The 20,491-nt window shown below is 38.2% G+C and overlaps 1 protein-coding gene across 1 annotated transcript; it reads right to left on the minus strand.

Moving 5' to 3' along the window:
• Nucleotides 1–9,296: 9,296 nt before the first annotated feature.
• LOC147478208 (uncharacterized) lies at nucleotides 9,297–11,129 on the minus strand. The gene is given in 3 exon segments (XM_086586190.1): nucleotides 9,297–10,518; nucleotides 10,520–10,578; nucleotides 10,614–11,129. Coding segments are annotated over 3 exon segments (1,797 nt in total).
• Nucleotides 11,130–20,491: the final 9,362 nt, after the last annotated feature.

Below are 20,491 nucleotides of genomic sequence, written 5' to 3' on the forward strand. Positions count from 1 at the left end.
ATAAGCCAGGGATCATTGAACACAGAGGTGCAAGCACCATCTTCGATGTTCCAGATAGATCATTTATGCACCAGGTCAAAACTTTTATTGACCCCTCTCCAAAAGTAAGAGGCATTAGGTGGTAACTTTTGTTCTATCCCCATATCTTTTTTTCCATAAGCCGCATGAAAAGTTTTAAACCAGATGGAATTCTCATCTTTTAAAACTCTCCTACTCTGTTTGGCCAACAGAGCTTTGTTCATATCAGAAAATTTTCTGAAACCTAGTCCTCCAAGGGACTTAGGCTTGCAAAGTTTATCCCACTCAATAGTGTGGATACTCTTAGATTCATCATGCCCATTCCACCAAAATTTCCTACACACTTTATCCATATTGTCACAAACAAATATAGGGAGGGAATACAAAGTCATGACATAAAGGGGTGTAGCTTGAGCTACAACTTGGATCAAAACCGTTCTACCAGCTTGGGATAAAAGTCTGACTCTCCAACCTTTTATTTTATTATGTACAATATCCACCAAGTAGTCAAAATCAGCTTTCTTACTGCCAGTGAGTAAAATAGGTACCCCTAGGTACTTATCTTTATTTGAAAATTCTCTCATGCTCCAGTATTTTCTCAAAATTTTCCTATGTTTAGCATGCACATTCCTACTAAAATAGATACTAGATTTATCAAAATTGATCTTTTGGCCAGAGGCCAGACAATACTCATGTAGAATATCTTTAAGAACACCTGCTTCACTTAAAGAAGCTTTAGTGAACATTGATTAATAAAAGTTCTCAATTTTTCACAGAAACCAAGCTTTTCAAAAATATTATTTAGAAAAGACCACTCTACTCTATCATAAGCCTTAATCATATCAAGTTTGAAAGTTACCCAGCCTTCCTTCTTCTTATACATGTTCTTCGTGTTGTGAATATGTTATCCCCTATATTTCCACCCTTAACAAAAGCTCTTTGAAAAGGGGATACTATTTTATGAATATGACACTTAGCTTTAATCTATTAGTTAAAAGTTTTGAAATAATTTTATAATCAAATTTGCAAAGACTAATAGGTCTAAAATTTGAAATATGTTTAGGAGAGGAAATTTTAAGAATTAAAAAAATAAAAATTTCATTGAACTTGGGATTTAAGACACTATTACAGAAAAAAAATTTGGACGCAGTCAATAATTGCTGGTCCAACCACATCCCAAGCGGTTTGGAAGAAACTTAGAAACGGTCAATAAAAAAGAGTAGAGTTATAGTTTGTATTTTAGGTCTTTCGAATGGATTTCCAAGAACTACTACACTTATTGAAACTTAGAAACTACTATCAAGTCGCAACACAATAAATAATATGATTTCATCATTCTCATTGTCAAATTTTGTAAACTCAATATTGCTAAAGCATAGGATTTTGTTTTTATGGAACCATGGCTGATTAACTGATTAAGTATGCATTATTCAAAGATCGATGAATTTTTTAGCTGCTTTTCTTGCATCAGATTGCTACATGTAAATTGCGTCTCAGAAGTGATGGATCGACAAAGTGTAAAGTTTTAATTAAGCTTCGCTTAATCACTTCTTTGGATTATAATTTACAAATGCAAGATCGAGTCTAGTAATCAAAGAGTTTTCTAAATAGATCCGACCATGTAGATTTTACACGGACTTTAGTACACAAACTTTGTTGTTGATTCCTACCTGACACTAATAGATCAAACTAAGGAAAAAGTTCACTTGTGGTCTTGTGGATGTATCGTCAGCCTTCAAAATTTGTTGAGTGATCGTTCTTTTGCTTGGACGGTGCAGGAATATCAATGGCATTCATGGCCTCATTTGATGGCCCTTCATTTGAAGGAGAAGTCGCATCTTTCCTTGGAATCTCCGAGTTTGACTGGACATGATTTTCTTCCCACATCTTGCTAAGTTCAGCAATCAGTTGAGTGGTCACGCATTGGGATCCAGTGGCAATAGAGCTCTGCTTATCTTCAACACCTTTGTCCTTAATTTCAGCTGCCACATAATGTATTCAGCATCTAAATGGCTGCCGTTGAGGTCAACAGGTTGGCCATTCAATGTTCCATCTATTCTCTGTTCTAGCCCTGCAACTTTGGGGTGGAGCCTCGAGATCAGTAGCAATGGTCCCATTGTCCGGAAAAATCTCAATGGATGTCCCAGGCGTGAGTTCTAGCTTCAAATCTTTAGTTTCATCTCCATTGGCTGCTCCTTTTAAACATGATATTCCGCTACCCTGCAGCAATTCAGCTTGGTTGAGGTTATCATGTCCTCCTTTGAGGGGTGTATGCGTCTTGTCTTTGGCAATGCATCTAATGACTGAGAAGGAAGTTGAATCACCTGACTGACCTCATTTGCTTGTTCTCCAGGGTGTATGTGAGGAGAGCAACAATTCTACTCACTGCTTGTCGCAAAGCCTGAGGTGAAGGCTGAGGAATTTGGTTCAAGTCAAATGGAGCCCCCTTTGACGACATAGTGGGACTAGACTGAACTGGAGAGGAAGATAATTATGCAACTTTAGATACCTTATCTAAAGATGCCACTGCCTTCAATGGAAGAGACTCAGGAACCTTCACTACTTGTTCTGTCTTTTGATCATGTTGTCTTGTTTAGCTAGCTAGGAATACAACAAATAACAAACTCCCTTTTCTTTCATTTTACTTCTTGTGCCTATCATCTTCTATACAGAGTGATATGGGTGGAACTGGGTGGAGAAGAGCTTTCTGCACATCTATTCCAAGAGATTCATCTTTAGATCATCAAACTTCATTTTTAGATAAACAAAGCCCAAATCCAAGTACACCTAGTACTCCTAGAAGTAGTAGTAGACTCAAGTTTGGGTTTCTTTATGGTGGTAGCAGCAATCCATCAACCCGAATATTTCAATCTTCTCAAGATATTTCCAACCCAAATTTACGATGTCGAACAACAGCCCCATAAGTACCAACTCCAGCACAAGTTCAAAACAGTCCCAAACTTCAATGCTACACCAAAACCTCCAGATTGTTTCAAAACTTAAATCCTTCTTCCCCCAAATGCCCTTCAAGATTCTCTCTCTTCAAAACTAGTCTCCGTTTATCCAGAGTAAAAACAGATTTTTGTGGCATACACTAAATCTAGCTCAACCACTAAATTGAAATGAATAACAGCTAAAAAAAACAAACAAAAAGCTTACCTTATGCATCAGAAAGCCAGCGACAGCAGGCTTCAAATATTTGGTAACACCCTCTGGAAGCATGTGCTCAGTGAGGTTTAATTTTGGAGATTGATCTAATTTTGGAGAAGAAGGTTTAAGAGAGAAAAGAGAAATAGATCGATCTTTTGTTTTTTTGTTTTGGAGATTTTTCATTTTTTTGTTTCAAAAATTTTGTTTTCCCAAAATTTCGTATTTCATATTTCGTATTTGGCTAATTGATTGAGACTACCCATATCCGTAGGATTGAAACAGATCGGTGGATAGGAGTCATTGTGCCTAGAATGTGGCCACAGTCACTGTGCCTCTATCCCACCCTATATATATATATATATATATATATATATATATATTTTTTTTTTTTTTTTTCTCTCTCTCTTCTTGGTATCTCTTTGAGTTAACAACTCTTCTCAACTCTCAAGTCAATTTTTTTTTTTTTTTTTTTCTCTTCATTAACAACTCTACAAATTAAGGGAATTGATGAAGATAACTTGTTTGAAGAAAGATGAAAGGTGAGTGTTGGTGATGAAGATGGAAGATCTAAAGTACCTTCTTAATTTCTCTCTATTTTTTTGGATCTACATATGAAATTTTGAAATTTAATGCACGTGAAATGGTTCAATTATTCTTCCCTTTCATTTTTCTTCTAAAATTTCGAATAAATCAATTCACTCTCAAACCCATCTTTCTACTTTGACTCAATCAAATAAAAACTTAATATTCTTCTTTTCATTTTCCTTTTATGAATCAAAATCAAACCTTTAAGTGGTAGCTTTTGTAGGATTTGTTTTGGAAACTTTTGGATTCTCTTAATTTTCCTTTTATGTACCAATTAAATCACTCTAGTTTTCCTTTCCTTTTGTTTTTCGATTTAGATTTCCACTAATTATCCTTTTATATTTGGCAATATATGGGTATGATATTTTCATAATTCTCGATATGTTATGATATATCGTCAATATATGCTTATGCTCTAATGTAAAACTAGTGTTACCACCCCTAATAATTCTCGATATGCTATGATATATCGTCAATATATGCTTATGCTCTAATGTAAAACTAGTGTTACCTAACCCCCCCTCCCAAATACACACACAAAAAAAATTCGGTCAACCCAATTTGATTTTTTTTTTTTTGTATTTAGGGGGGAGACCCTAATTTCCCATCTAGTGGGTGGTGGGGATCCTAATTGGATCATCTAGTGGGGGGTAATATTGGTTAACCCAACATCGACTTCAAAGCATTGCAGCCCCATCTTAGCCTTGCCAATGATTATTCCTTAACAAACTTAAGTCTTTAGTCTCTGCTTAGCCTTCCTTAGAGACAGTATAGGTATATAGCCCAAGGTCAAGCACGTCACACCCAAACTATAGAATTAAACAATCAATCAAATAGACAAAACACAAGATTTATAGTGGTTCAGTGCTAATGCGACAATCTACGTCCACGGGAGAAGAAAGGGGTTTATTGCTTGATTAATTTCTTAGGGTTCCATTACAGAGATATATATAGGCACAACACAAGTGCACAAAATCGTCTATATTCTAAGAATAGAGTCTTCCCTTTATAGAAACACCAATATCGGTCGAACGTGTCATGAACCGACTGAGCGCACACGCGCCTTCATCATGTGCACCTGAAGCACGCACGCGTTGTCTTTTTCTTCTCCCACACTCCCCCTCTAGTTGGTACGAAGATATCCAACGAGCCCAACTTGGAGAATATATCATGAAACTTGGAAGCTGGAAGTCCCTTGGTAAAAATGTCTGCAAGCAGTTGGTCACTTCGAACAAAGGAGGTAATGACAGTGTTAGACTGCACTTTTTCATGCATAAAATGACAGTCAACTTCAATATACTTAGTTCTCTCATGGAACACCGGATTTGCAGCAATGTGCATATCATCTTGATTATCACAGTAAAGTGTAGTTGGCATATGCAAACTAAAACACAAATCCTTCAGAAGAGCGCGAAGCCATATGATTTCACTGGTGGTGGAAGCCATAGCCATGTACTCAGCTTCAGCACTAAAACGAGCCACTACATTATGTTTCTTGCTCTTCCAAGTGACCAAATTACCTCCCACAAAGGTACAATAACCGGAAGTAGACCGCCGATCAACTGGACATCCTGCCCAATCAGCATTTATATAAGCAGTAATAGATGTATGCCATTTTTCCGCATCCAAATACCTCTGCCTGGCGACCTTTTCAGATACTGCATTATTCTAGAAATTGCATTCATATGTAGAGTCCTTAGAGCATGCATAAAATGACTAACCAAGCTTACTGCATAAGAAATATATGGTCGGGTAATAGTTAAATATATTAGTTTACCAACTAATCGCTGATACTGACCAATGTCAGTAAGAAGATCTCCGGTGTGGTCCAACTTGGCTCCACTGTTAGTTGGAGAATCAGATGGTTTGACCCCCAGCTTTCCTGCTTCACTAAAAAAATCCAACACATACTTTATTTGATTAAGAAATATGCCTCTTTTTGGGCCCCACTTCACACTAACATAGGTGATTTCTATAAAGAGTATCCTGCAATACTCCATTTGGATAACATAACTTTCCAAGATATAGTAAATCATTAAAAGCTTTACTTATCCTGGTTCTCGCGACAGATATGCACTGTCTTATATAGGAATGGGTTAGAGTATAATATTACTCTCTAGTGCTAACTGAGTCACAAACATAATTCAGTTGGCCTATTGAACCTAGATCTTGGGATCTCCAGTCAACTAGGTTGGTTTTTCCATTATCATGACTCTTGGTTGATTATCTGAAAGGCTTTAAGCCCATTCCCCTTGATAATATTTCTACTTGCTCTCTTGTTAAACATTTTGTAAGCGGATCTTCAATATTATCTTTTGACCTTACATAGTCGATTGAGATAACTCCATTTGAGAGCAATTGTCTAACGGTGTTATGTCTACGACGTATGTGTCGAGACTTCCCGTTATACATGCTACTCTGTGCTTTACCAATAGCAGATTGGCTGTCACAGTGTATGCACACTGCTGGCACAGGTTTAGCCCAATTTAGAATATCCTCTAAGAAATTTCAAAGCCACTCAACTTCTTCTCCAGCCTTGTCCAACGCTATGAATTCTGATTCCATAGTGGACCTTGCTATACACGTTTGCTTTGAGGATTTCCAAGAAATTTATGCATCTCTCCTAGAGTAAAACACCACATTTGATGTCTTTTGAGTAATGCTTCAACAAATTTCCAATTTTGAATTAATTAATTCAAGGAGATTCATAATCCCCCATATTTTCCAATTTCTCATGACAAAGTCAATAAATTGGAACCCCATTTAGATATATGTTTAGCAAGTGAGGCGTCTTGTTAAAGAATGCCACATATCATTCATATAGTGTCGAAACACTTCTAAGACCTCAATTTTGCTTACAAGTATGCCTACAGAACAATATCTTAAACAATCTTCTTTATTGGCACTCTTTGGCGCAATAGTAAAACAAATACGTCTTACAAATAATAAAATATTTTTTAGAGCCATTTTAGCACCAACCATCTAGAATGAAACAAGAATTCTCGAAATCTTGGATCATAATTCCCCCCAAGTGTGGCATTACTACCACCTTGTTCTCTTTCAAAAAGTCAATTCCAAGAATGACTTGAAAATGGTCTAAGCAAGCTACCATCAGGTCCACCTTTCCTCGCCAGTTGTGCATCTTAATGTCAACTTCCAAAGCGAATCCTTTCACCGGTTCAGCTTCTTGGTTCAAGCCTCTCATAGAGCCTGTACATTATGCAAGTTTCAATCCAATAGCCTCGGATACATACTCAGAGATTAACGTATGAGTTGAACCAGTATCCACCATTGCTAGTAGACACCTGTAGTTGTTGAGTTCCACCTCTACGAACATAAGGTCGTCATCGGGGACCAAAATGTTCATACCATTCAACGGACGAGTAGGTCTAGCAAATGCAATAGAAACAGCATGAATAGGAGAACCTGGTGGTGTTGTCATTTCTATTCTGATTTTTTGGGACCAATACATTTCCGTGTGTTACTTAATCATGCATCAAATCCAGTATCTACGGTGAGACAATTTTCTGCCGCCATAACACTCTTTTTACTACCGCTTATCAACCCGACGTGAACAAAATCCGCTTTAAAGTTGTCAGTGCATTCAAAGTTAACAATAAGTATAGCCTAAATTAATTCAACCAAATTAATTCAAGGCAATAAAAAGATCTGTCTTAAGTTGTTAGGAATATACAACTTAATTGTACTTACTCTTTACCAATTACCAAACTATATAAACCTTTTGTCTTGTACGTGTCTTGTACTTCTTAGTTAAATCCGAGCCTAGTGTAGATACACTATGTCCTTAAGACAAATTTTTCCCCTCACGGTGCTTGAAGGTTGATGGGAAACTGTCTCCCAAGATAGAACGAATTTCCTTTTATAGAAAGCTAGCACTTCAATTATATAGAATCAGCGAACACAACATAGTATTTGACTAAGAACAGGGGAAGAAGAGAAAAATCAAAATTCTATGTGATATGGTGTGTCTTTCTTTCTAAATTCATCCACTATTTATAGATGAGTGGAGCCACTTCGAAACAACACAGTGGCTCTTGGGAAAAAGTAAAGAACTCTTTGAAAAGTCACATGTTTCGAAAGGACATACTATTTCGACATATAGCACTGTTTCGAACCAGTGACTATTTTGAAAGGTTACACATTTTCGGCATGATGCACTGTTTCGAACCAGTACACATTTCGAAAGGTCGCACCTTTTCGGCATAATGCACTGTTTCGAAACAGTGCACCATTTCGAAAAGGTTTTTTCTCACTTTTTTAAGAGAAACCCATTTCATCTCAAGTGGAGTAACTTGGGAGACAAATAACTCATTCATATCTCAATGGATTTTTCTAACAGGTTTCTTGTCCGACGCTTTCTACTTATGTCATTCACTGGAACGAGTCTGCCCCTGTATATAGTTTATAATAACTGCATTGTGTGGAAGGAACTATTTTGATTGGTTTTCCTTTACGTGATATTTAACTTGATGTGGAAGTAATCATAATCATAGTCATAGCTAGTAAATTCGTGGACGGCAAAAGTTCGATACGTCAATTATTCGCCTAAGATTCGAAATTTTCAACAATAATACTTTTAAATATTCGGTCCAATAAAACGCTAACGGTAAAAATACGATATACGTGTTTTAAACGGGTATAATACGAATATATTTCTTTAAAATTCGGCTATATATTTTACATTTAAAATTTTGATATATAAGTATATAACGTTTTTATTTTTATTTTTACAATTTTATTCATGAAAAAATAATACAAATGTCATTTTATTCGCCAAACCTTATAATTCGTGAATAATTCGGCAATTATAAGCCCGACCCAACCAATTCGCGAATTAAACCGTATCATTCAAAAATTCGCCGAATTATTCGTTTTATTCGCCAAACCTTATAATTCGTGAATAATTCGGCGAATTACTAGCTATGATCATAGTTGGTAGAGAAATCAGATTTAGCTTGTTCTAGCATCTTTTTTAGGCCCAACTACGAAAACGTTGTTAAGGTTTTAGTTTCATTCATATAGGCGTGGCACCATAATTAAGGCCCAAAACTACTTTTTGTTCAATTTCCTCATATCAATACGGTGAGCTCATTAGTCACCTAGATTGCATTGACCTTCCTTGTTCTCATATCTGCAGAGAAGTGGAGGTGTCGTTAGTCAGATGTAGGTATCCAAAATGATACCCTTTTGCTTTTCCTCATGAGATTGGATATATGATTAGAGAAGTGGAGGTACCGTACCCACCGCGGGTGATTGTTATTAGTTTGAATCACTTCTTCCGTTTCACTATAGGTAGCTCAATCAACATCCAAATAGGAACCGAACTTCCATCAACATCAAGTTTGAGGGAAGTAAAAATAAAAGTTACTCTATTCCGAAGAAGTGCTAAGCAAAATTTTATTCTAGAAGCTTAGCAAAATTTTGTCTAGGAGATAATAAACACCACTAAACAATCAAGGAAAACCGCTCTGTAATAACTATCTTAGTTTCAGACTAAAGCATGCAGAGCGTTCTTTTGAATGCTACTTGTCTACAATTAGCTTGGCACTGGCATGGCCAGCCTCAATGCAGAACTGTTCACCCAAACCAAGATGAACCATCAAGAACCAAACAAACATGAGAAGTTCTCCTCCTTTACTTAGACGAGCAGCATGAGCATTACCTCTGCAGTGGCTTGCAGAGTATGAGAGCAATTCCACCCACACCTCACCAATAATCATCCATTTATTCGGCAGTTCATCAAGCTGTTTGGCAAGTTTAACTGCGTCAAACAATACAGATTTGCTTCTGTCTCCTTTAACATATTTAGGGTCAACACCAATATCCACCTCTCGTAACATCCTACGAGCTTTTATCAGTTTGTCCTTTGACTTTTGTCTTGGAAAGAAAATTTTGGCCTCTGCACAAGTGTCTCGGTATCTAATTAATCCTATTCCTGCCATAGATGACATCATGGAAGGCTGCACGACTAAAAGGTATAGCATGTAGTCTGATATATGCCTACTCATTTTCCGGTAATCTGGTTGTGCAGTGTTGGCATGATTAGCCCCTTCCCCGTTTACTTCAGACTTATAATTATAACATATATCTGTAGCAATGTGCCACAGCAGAAGGCTTTCATCGAATTCTGAATCAACACTCCATCCTAGCTGGTTTTGATAGCCTCTGTCCTCAAGAACCCAACTTCCTCTACATGAGCACAGCATTTTGATGGACTTGGAATCGTTAGCACTCTTGGACTTCCTCTTCAACTCAGTAAAAATGAAATGTTTTAGGCTTGTATCAACGAGTTCGTAAGATGTGCATAGGAAGTGATCAAGCACGTCTGGAACGCCTAATATCCGAACAGTCAAATTCACATATGCTGGACGTTTGTTGAGACAGAAATCAATCAGATTATATTGCGACATTGATTCCGACCACTTGGGATTTTTGCTAGATTGAATTTTTTCGAGAAATCTAGAGACAATTGAATTTTCATCTTTTTTCCCAAGCTGGATAAGTCTGGTAGTGATGGAGATAACCGCCAAGTCAGAGACAAGAAGCATGGTAAGAGCCACAATGTCTAGGCCAGCAGCACCACTGAGAAGTGCATAGGTAATACATATATCAACTCTATCATAGTTATGTTTGTTAGTGAAAACAAACAGAAGAAGAGATGCCAGAATTAAACTTGTGCAAACACCACGCAGGACATATCCGGGAACAGTATGCATCACCGCCCCCTTGGTAAAGAGCACCTCAAATAAAGTTTAGCTCGGCCTCTACCACCCTGAAGGCATCTATGGCCGATAAAGTCTTAAAGTAGTTGGAAATAAGAGCCTTTTCATGGGGAATGCCCGTGAAAAAACATAACCCGCCATAGCGACCTCAAACATTAGCCCAAGTAAGTGCCTCAACCACAGCTCATTGTCCTCAAGAGAGAAGGCTGTAATGGTGTCGGGGCCACCAAGGTGCAGCAAGAGAAAAGGAGCCCAAAATGCCTGCAGTTCCCTGTTAGTCTCGGTGGAGAAGCGATTAGGATTGAACGTTGAACGCTTGATCTTGTTAGCGATACTCTCACAAATGGAGTTGGCATTTTGGCTATCAGAGAGGAGACCAAGGGAAAAAGCAGCAACCCAATCAGCTAACAAGTAAAAAGCCCACACAAGTGGACTTAACCATCTGGCAAATTTCCGCTTCCGGATGGGTGCCAAAAAGATCAGTAGGACTTCCAAGAAGAGGCTACTGACGACGAATAATCGAATGTCCCATTCATTCCAAACCTTTTTTACTGTTTCAGAAATTTTCTCGCCCATTGTGATTAGTACGCTGTATTCAACAATGAGCCACGTTTTTAGAACATAAGCACACATTTTTCAGTTTCTATTCAAGAAAAAAAGAACAAATTTCTTATTTCAGTCTCAGGTAAAGCAACTTGGGGGAGCTTCAGGGATTGGAAAATTCGTGTTGGGTTGTGGAACCGTCGAGCGAATGAAGCTCCAGTATCTCACCAACAAGCTTTAGAGTTCTGAAACTTTTTGGAATTTCGATGATTTGTCGATATTTAGGCCCCAAGCCCATATTTCTCACATTTTTTCTATGTGTACCTATATAAAGGAAATAGATTAGGGTTTTGAGATAACTTTTGAGAGATTCATTTCTTGGGTATTGTGGGAGCTCTATTGAGCTAGGGTTTGAGTGAGGCCTCTTGTTCTTGATTCTTGATATCTCTTGTAAACTCTCCAATCTTTGCTATAAAGGAAACTTGGCTCTTGTGTGGATGTAGGTAACATTTACCGAACCACCTAAATCTTTGTGTCTCTTTGCATATTTACTTCCTTATTTATTGTTTGCTTGCTATGGGTGATGATAAATTAGTGGCTTTGCTTGTTTGAGTTTGTTGTGATAACTACCAAGTCTTGGGTGGGTGATTTCCTTGGTGTGAGCTCCAAGTTGAAATCATTTGGGATAGAAAGTAACTAGATTGAGGTGTGACTTTCTAGTGAAATCTCCCAACAAGTGATATCGGAGCTACAGTTGAATCATTGGAACAAGGTGTGTGAGGAAAGTTTTCATCTTTAGCAGAGAAGGCTAGGTGTTTGAAGAAATTCTTCTGAGAGAGTCTCCACCGTTGTGTTGGTTCAAGTGGAAGTCATGACAACCGAAAAGGAAAGCTACAAGATAGAGAAGTTTGATGGAACAAATTTCGGCTATTGGAAGATACAAATCGATGGCGTACTCTATCATCAAAAAGGATTTGATGGAAACATTGATATGAGAAGCCCGATGAGATTCCCAAGACAAATGGGATTTGCAAGATAGAAAGGCATTGGACACAATCCGATTGAGTCTCGAAGTCGGTAGCCTTCAATATTAAAACCGAAGAAGACGGCGAAGTCTCTCATGGAGGCACTTACTACGATGTATGAACAACCCTCGGCCGCGAACAAAGTCTATTTGATCACCAAGCTATTTAGTATGAGAATGTCGGAGGGGACCTTCTTCAAGGATCACCTAAATGAATTTAACCAAACTAAGGACCAATTGGAGTCGGTTGAGATTATATTTAGTGATGAGGTGCTAGCTTTGGCGATACTTGGACAATTGCCTCCAAGTTGGAAGGCGACTATGGCGGCTATTAGTGGCTCTGCGGGAATGACCAAGTTGAAGTTTGAGCACGTTGTTAGTATGGTACTAACCGAGGAAATTCAGAGACAGGATTGTCCTGGTCGGCATTGAGCACTGAAAGTAGGGGAAGAAATTCAAACAGGAGTCGTAGTAAGAAAAAGTGGAGGGGGAAATCGAAATCTCAATCCCCCCGATTGCAAAGCGTTGAACACAATCCTCGAGACATAAGTGAAGTTGTATGTTACAATTGTGGTAAGCATGGCCACTATAGTAACAATTGCCCGGCACCAAGAAACAACAACAACATTAATAAGAACAAGAAAAAGAATCAAGAAGTTAATGTTGTTGAGATGGTAGATGATGCTTTGATATGTTCGATAGAGCACAAGAAGAAGTCTTGGGTACTTGATTCCGGCGCATCTTTCCATGCTACCTCACATCGAGAGTTCTTTGAGAACTACACCGAAGGTGACCTTGGAATGGTCTTTCTCGGTGATGACCAACCTTGTGACATTGTCGGCAAAGGGTGGCGTGCATGTCAAGATGAATGGCTCGTCATGGTTATTGAGGACGTCGGACACATTCGGATTTGAGGAAGAATTTGATTTACGTGGGGCAATTGGCAAGTGAAGGATTTGTTCTGATCTTCACCGGTGCTACTTGGAAGGTCTCGAAGGGTTCAATGGTTGGTGCAAATGGTAAGAAAGATGGTACTCTCTACATGACTGCACATGGTTGTGAGTCGATTGTCGTGGCACATGGCAAAGAGGATCCGAATGTTTGGCACCGCAGACTTGGTCACATGAGTGAGAAAGGAATGAAAATCCTTCACTCTTCTGGTAAACTCCCAAAGTTCAAATCGGTGAAATTGACTTCGCGGAGAAGGCGTGTATTTGGAAAGCGAAGCGGGTGAGTTTTCGAGGAGAATGGGTCGACCAAAGCTAGAAGGCTTGAGTTGATTCATACAGATGTCTGGGGGCCAGCTAATGTCTCTTCACTTGGCGGAAAGTCATATTTTGTGACTTTCATTGATGACCATACTAGGAAGGTGTGGGTCTATTTCTTGAGACACAAGTCAAAAGTATTTGAAGTGTTCAAGACTTGGAAGGCCATGGTTGAGAATAAGACAAGCTTGAAAGTAAAGAAGTTGAGATCCGACAACGGTGGAGAGTATGAGGATTCAGGTTTTAAGAAGTATTGTGCTGACAATGGCATCAAGATAGAAAAGACTTTGCCAGGGACACCTCAGCAGAATGGGGTTGTAGAGCGGATGAATAGAACACTGACAGAGAGAGCTAGGTGTATGCGTACACTAGCAGGCTTGCCTAAGCAGTTCTGGGCAGAAAGTGTTAGCATAGCAGCTTACCTGATCAATAGAGAACCATCAATACCTTTGGATTTTAAGATTCCAGAGGAAGTGTGGAGCAGGAAGGATGTGAACCTTTCCCATTTGAAGGTGTTTGGTTGTGTGTCCTATGTTCACATTAGTGACCAAGCTAGAAGCAAGTTTGATGCTAAGTCACTAAAGTGCACCTTCATCGGCTATGGCGGTGATGATTTTGGGTATCGCTTTTGGGATGATCAAAATCGGAAAATCATTCGTAGTAGAGATGTTGTGTTTAATGAGAAGGTGATGTACAAGGACAGAGATGAAACACAAACCAAGGAATCGGGTACAGAGAGCGGCACAGAGTATGTTGAGTTGGAAGACTTCGATGTAAGTCGTGGTATAGTGGGAGCCCCACAGTCAGAGGATGACATTAGTAGTGACTCAGAGAATAATGAGGATACTACACCACCGAAGTCCATCTCCACCTCGCGGCCCCAAGGAAGACATCCGGGCCACATGTACCGAAAGTACGAGATATCCACCCTCCACCTATGTGAATTACTTGCTACTTTATCGATGGTGGCGAGCATCAATGCTATGATGAAGCATTGAGGCGAAAGTGATGCAAGCAAGTGGGAGCTTGCTATGCAAGATGAGATGAAGTCCCTCATCTCTAATGGCACGTGGGAGTTAGCCATACTACCCATGGGTAAGAAGGCTCTACAGAACAAATGGGTGTTTAGAGTCAAAAAGGAACATGATGGTTCCCAGAGATACAAAGCGAGACTAGTAGTCAAGGGTTTTCAAAGATAAAGCAAAAGCGTTGACTTCACGAGATATTCTCCCGATGGTGAAACCGAATACCATTCGGTCGGTGTTAAGTATTGTTTGTGGAAGATTTGTATCTTGAGCAGTTGGATGTTAAAACTGCCTTCCTCCATAGTGACCTAGTTGAGAAAATTTACATGCAGCAACCAGAGGGTTTCATCAAGAAGGGTAAAGATAATATGGTATGCAGGCTCAGAAAGAACTTGTATGGTTTGAAACAAGCCCCTAGGCAGTGGTATAGGATGTTTGATAACTTCATGTAAGGAAATGGCTACTATATGTGCAACGCTGACCATTGTTGCTACTTCAAGAGGTTCGACTCCAGCTACGTCATCCTGTTGCTATATGTTGATGATATGTTAGTAGCGAGTTCTGATATGTCAGAAATTGGGAGATTGAAAGAGAAGTTAGCAAGTGAGTTCTCTATGAAGGACTTGGGTGCAACGAAACAGATTCTAGGGATGAGGATCAGAAGGGATAGGCAGAAAGGTATTCTGGAGTTGTCTCAGGCTGAGTATATTGAGAAGGTATTGAAGAGGTTCAATATGGGTAGTGCGAAACCAGTTTGCACACCTTTGGTAGTCCACTTCAAGTTGTCCAAGGAACACTCTCCCAAGACTGTTGAGGAAAGAAACTTCATGGCTAAGGTACCATACGCCTCTGCCATTGGAAGTCTTATGTATGCCATGGTTTGCACGCGTCCGGATATAGCCCAAGCAGTGGGAGCTGTCAGTAGATTTATGTCTAATCCTGGCAAGCAACATTGGGAAGAAGCCGTGAAGTGGATATTGAGATATCTGAGAGGTACTACAGAGAAATGCCTATGTTATGGAAGGGTGTTGTGAACCCCGCAAGGGTATGTGGATGCCGATTTTGCAGGGAGAAATAGATCTGAAGAAGCACTACCGGTTATGTCTTTACGATGGGTGTTACCGCGATGAGTTGGATTTCGATTCTGAAGATTGTTGCTTTGTCTACCACAGAAGCAGAGTATGTGGCCGTTACAGAGGCAAGCAAAGAGATGATCTGGTTACAGGGATTGATGGAAGAGCTTGGGATGAAGCAAGAAAGAAGTGTGTTACACAGTGACAGTCAGAGTGCTATACATCTTGCTAAGAATTCCACATTTCATTCTAGGACCAAGCACATTGGTCTCCGGTATCATTTTATCCGATCTCTGTTGGAGGATGAGGTTTTGGCACTTGAGAAGATCTAAGGGAGTGAGAATCCGGCGGATATGTTGACCAAGACCGTGCCTACTGAGAAGTTGAAGTTGTGTTCAACTTCGGTGGGTCTTCTTGCTTGAAGACCATGATGGATGAGCCGAGTGTTTCATTAGTAAATTGGATTTGGATTGAGTTGTTACAATTGAGATGTGATGTGCATGTAGAATCTCGAAGGTTCCAAGTGGGAGATTGTTGGGCTGTGGAACCGTCGAGTTTAATGAAGCTCCAAAGATCTCACCGGCCAGTTTTTAGAGTTCTGAAACTTTTTGGAATTTCGATGATTTGTCGATATTTAGGCCCCAAGCCCATATTTCTCACCTTTTTTCTATGTGTACCTATATAAAGGAAATAGATTAGGGTTTTGAGACAAATTTTTGAGAGATTCATTTCTTGGGTATTGTGGGAGCCCTATTGAGCTAGGGTTTGAGTGAGGCCTCTTGTTCTTGATTCTTGATATCTCTTGTAAACTCTCAAATCTTTGCTATAAAGGAAGCTTGGCTCTTGTGTGGATGTAGGTAACATTTACCGAACCACCTAAATCTTTGTGTCTCTTTGCATATTTACTTCCTTATTTATTGTTTGCTTGCTATGGGTGATGATAAATTAGTGGTTTTGCTTGTTTGAGTTTGTTGTGATAACTACCAAAGTCTTGGGTGGGTGATTTCCTTGGTGTGAGATCCAAGTTGAAATCATTTGGGATAGAAAGTAACTAGATTGAGGTGTGACTTTCTAGTGAAATCTCCCAACAATTCACTCCAACAGTCTAGATATGGTATAATGCACAATACAATGATGGCTTGATATGATTGGTTTCAAAAAATGCTTGAGTACCGTTCCGCCAGAAGTATTCTTTGAACTAGGGGTGTAATACGGGGCGGGGTGGGTCAACCGCGGGTCAAATAGTGATGGGGGCGGGCGGTCTAGGGATACAAATCCAGTGGTCCCCACGATGGGCGCGGGCGGGTTGGTTGAAGTGCCATGTCTTAGTACCATCACCCGACCTGTTGAATCAGCTTACGAGGCGGGTTTTGGGCGGGTCATCCGGGTCGGGTGGAAATTATCATTTTAACCCAATTTCACCCAAAAACAACTTTCTAATTCTACAAGTAATATATTTCTAATTCGCAACATAGAGAAAAAAATAGAATCAATCAACTAAAAATAAAAAAAAAAAAAAAAATGAACTTGAACCCAAAACCATATCTGTAAATTTGAAACTTATTTATCGTGATTTACCATTTGTAAATTGATTATTTTCCATAACATAATAAAATGAAGATGGGAGCGAGGATCTATGGTACAAAACAATAAAGTATAAAATAAAAGAATTCGAAATTAATATAAGGATGAATGATTCATCTTCTCCAAAATTTGAAAGTTGAATTTGAACTTTTGATATATATCCAATGTTCAAATTTGAATATTTGAAATTGATGTTGAACTCATAAGTTTTTGTTCATATCGATCTCCCAAATTCCTAGAAAAGTTAAAAAAAAAATATAAACATAATATATAAGTATTAGAGTTAGAGTCTTGAAATTGTGCAGGTCAACGGGGTTGGGTCAACGGCTTTTGACACGGTGCAGGTCGGGCGGCTTGATGGGTCGGGTTTGAACATAGAACCTACACCCATAGCCCCGACCGCGTAAAACGTATGGGCGGGCGTGGTCTGCTTGGTCGGTCTTGGGTTTGGGTGGCGGGTGAAGACCGAGTACCCTACCGGATGATGGGTCAACGGTTTTTTTTTACACTCCTACTTTTGAACGCAGTACCTGTTGTTAAGAGCAAAGGCTTTTTTTAACTATATTTATTTTCTTAACAAGTTCCATCAAAATATAGGAGTTTTTACTCTTGATTTCTGAAAACAGGATTTAGTGCAGGATCCCCATTTTTTAATTCTTGGATTTAATGCAGGATTTAGATCGAAACTCCAAGGCATACTGTATACGCTAGAATACCTGGAAACCAGATCACATACACTGCGACAATATGTACAACTCCCAGCAGGCTGCGTGTGTTGAGCACTTGAGCTACACCAAGATATATGTCCTATGTCCACGGTTATGAGAAAGATCCAACATCACATACTAGATACAACCAGCTATTTATTTGGGGATTATGTTAACCACCTGGGCTATGCTTCTTTTAGTAGGCAAGTTTTTAACCATTTAGTACCACCAACTTTCATTTTTTTTCATAAATGATATCCGAATTTTTTTTTCTCGTCTGTCTATTAGTACTATGAAAGTATGAAGTTCCAATTTCTTAGGAATTGGTACTAAATGTCTAACTTATATTTTCTAATGACCAAAATATCTTTACACCTTTAATTTGCAAATTGTCACTCTATCACTTAAATTACTATGGTCATCTAACCCGTCCTAATAGAGTAAATCTGTAAATCCGATGGTGATTATATATATTTTTCATCCACCACTCTACTTTCTTTTAGATAAAAAAAAAAAAAAAAAAAAAAAAAAAAAAAAAAAAAATTGGTTGGTGGTGGTAGAGTGGAGGTGGTGATAGACTGATAGGGAATGGATGAAGAAGATACACACTTAGGTTACAAATTATATAAAAAAAATAGGTAGGGATATTTTGGTTAGATGAACTTTTAAATGTATCAAATCGTAAAAATTGAAAGTTCAAAATACTAATAGGGGGACAAAAAACTTTTGGATACCATTTAGGACAAAAAAAAATTAAATTTCCTAATACTAAATTGTCAAAAACTCTTGACTTGATTTAATTTGAAAAATGAAAGTATTATACTTAAGAGCTCGGCTCGTTTCTCTCTTTCATGAAAGTAGCTTTACAGTTTACACTACATTTAGCAAATTTCACTCTTGAGGTCAAACATGTGTAACCGCAAATTCTAGAGAGGTTAGAAGTTAGAACTGACGAATGAAAATCCAACTTTTACTAATTAAGTCCCGAGTGTCAGAACAATGCAGTTCATTTCAACTGTTATGAAATCCTCAATGAAAATGCTTCTTAAAATAATGTGAACTTTCTTAAAATAATAATATAAGCAAGAAACCATATGACATCAAAAAGTACCTTACTTGAAGAGGGCAGGAGTGTGTACCTCGAACTCCAATTGAGAAAAGATGATTGAACTCCCAAGAGAGAGGTACTCATAGGCTGGTTTACCAGGCTATTTAATGCGTTTAAAAGTGAAAAAAAGAAAAAGTGAAAGCTGTAAAAGGAAAAATGAACTAATTAAAGAAAATGTGTAACTAACGTTAAGAATTTGAAGATTGGCTTTGGTGAAAGAAGTAGTAGAGCACCCACATGGATATTACAAAATATCCCGATATATCGTGATATTTGGAGATATCTATTCATATTTCAAAAAAAGATATATAAATATCACAATATGTTTAGAGATATATATGACTGCAAATATCAGTGATATTTCGATAATATTTGTGATATTTGTAATATTTGGAGATATTTTGCGATATTTGGAGATATTTGGTGATATTTTGTATATATAACAATTTTATTTAATATTTACCATTATATTTCAAATAAATATAAATAATGTATCATGATATATCAAAAAATATCCACAATATCCACGATATTTTGGATATATCCACGATATTTGCATGGAATAATGTCAAATATCCCCAAAGAGGGGGATATATCCACGATACATATCCAGAAATTTAATATCGATAAATACCCATATCCTGATATTTTGTACTATGGATACAACTATAGAACTACCTGAGTCTGAATGAAGCTTTAGATCTGACGTGGTCTAAACGCTCCAGATATTTACCTTTTTGGTTTTCATTTTAAATCGTCAGTGATAAGATCCGGCATTTTCACTCTCGGCGACCTCGAGTCATTGAAGAGTATTGTGTTGAGTTCCCTCACCATTTAGCTCGAACGACCTAATGGGATCGGCTTTGAGGAGCTTGACCGATCGGTCGGTTTCGGTTGATGAAATGCTGCTGGAATTTTAGTTCTCCCACGATTTGCTTACATCGTTTGAACTAATGCTCCAGAAATTTTGGCTCCAGAATGATCTAACCACATCGAACCGAAAGGAAATAGCTCGATACCATCACGTTGAGTAGAACTAAAATTTCACAACTCATCCAAATTTCATAATACTATAAATATAAAGTTAGGTTTTTTACCTAAATAAGTTTTTGAGAGCATTCCCAATGCAAACAACAACTTGTTACCTCCACATAGACGTCATATATGACTATTTCTCCTCATAGTTACTTTTTTGGTGAGAAGCTACTAGGAGTTGCCCAATGTAAATGTGACTTTAAAATTCGGATGAAATGTTTTATTCCGTCTGAATGTAAAAAATAAAAAAATATCGAAAAAAAAACGCATGACGAAATGAAACATCTCGTCCGAAAAAAAAAAAAAAAAAAAAAAAAACACGCAAGATGGAATAAAAGGTTTCGTCTGAATATCACAAGTTGGCAACTATCTCAGTAGCAAGTGCTACCCTCATTGTAACTTAGTGAAAAATTACCCTCATTGTCACCCTTGCATTGAGCCATATTATTTTTGGCTCATAAAGGTGACAAGTTGTTATTTCCCCTCAAAGCTACTTGCATTGGGAATGCTCTGAGAGAAACCAATTTTAAGTGCAACCAAAATTGCGAAGAAAATCTTGCAAAGAGAAAATGCTTGTAAGGAGAAAGATAAGTGAAGAGAGATTTAGTAAGTTGGATTGTGAGGAGTGATT

This window comes from Coptis chinensis, chromosome 9 (genome assembly GCF_015680905.1).
Source record: "Coptis chinensis isolate HL-2020 chromosome 9, ASM1568090v1, whole genome shotgun sequence".
Classification (NCBI taxonomy): domain Eukaryota; kingdom Viridiplantae; phylum Streptophyta; class Magnoliopsida; order Ranunculales; family Ranunculaceae; genus Coptis; species Coptis chinensis.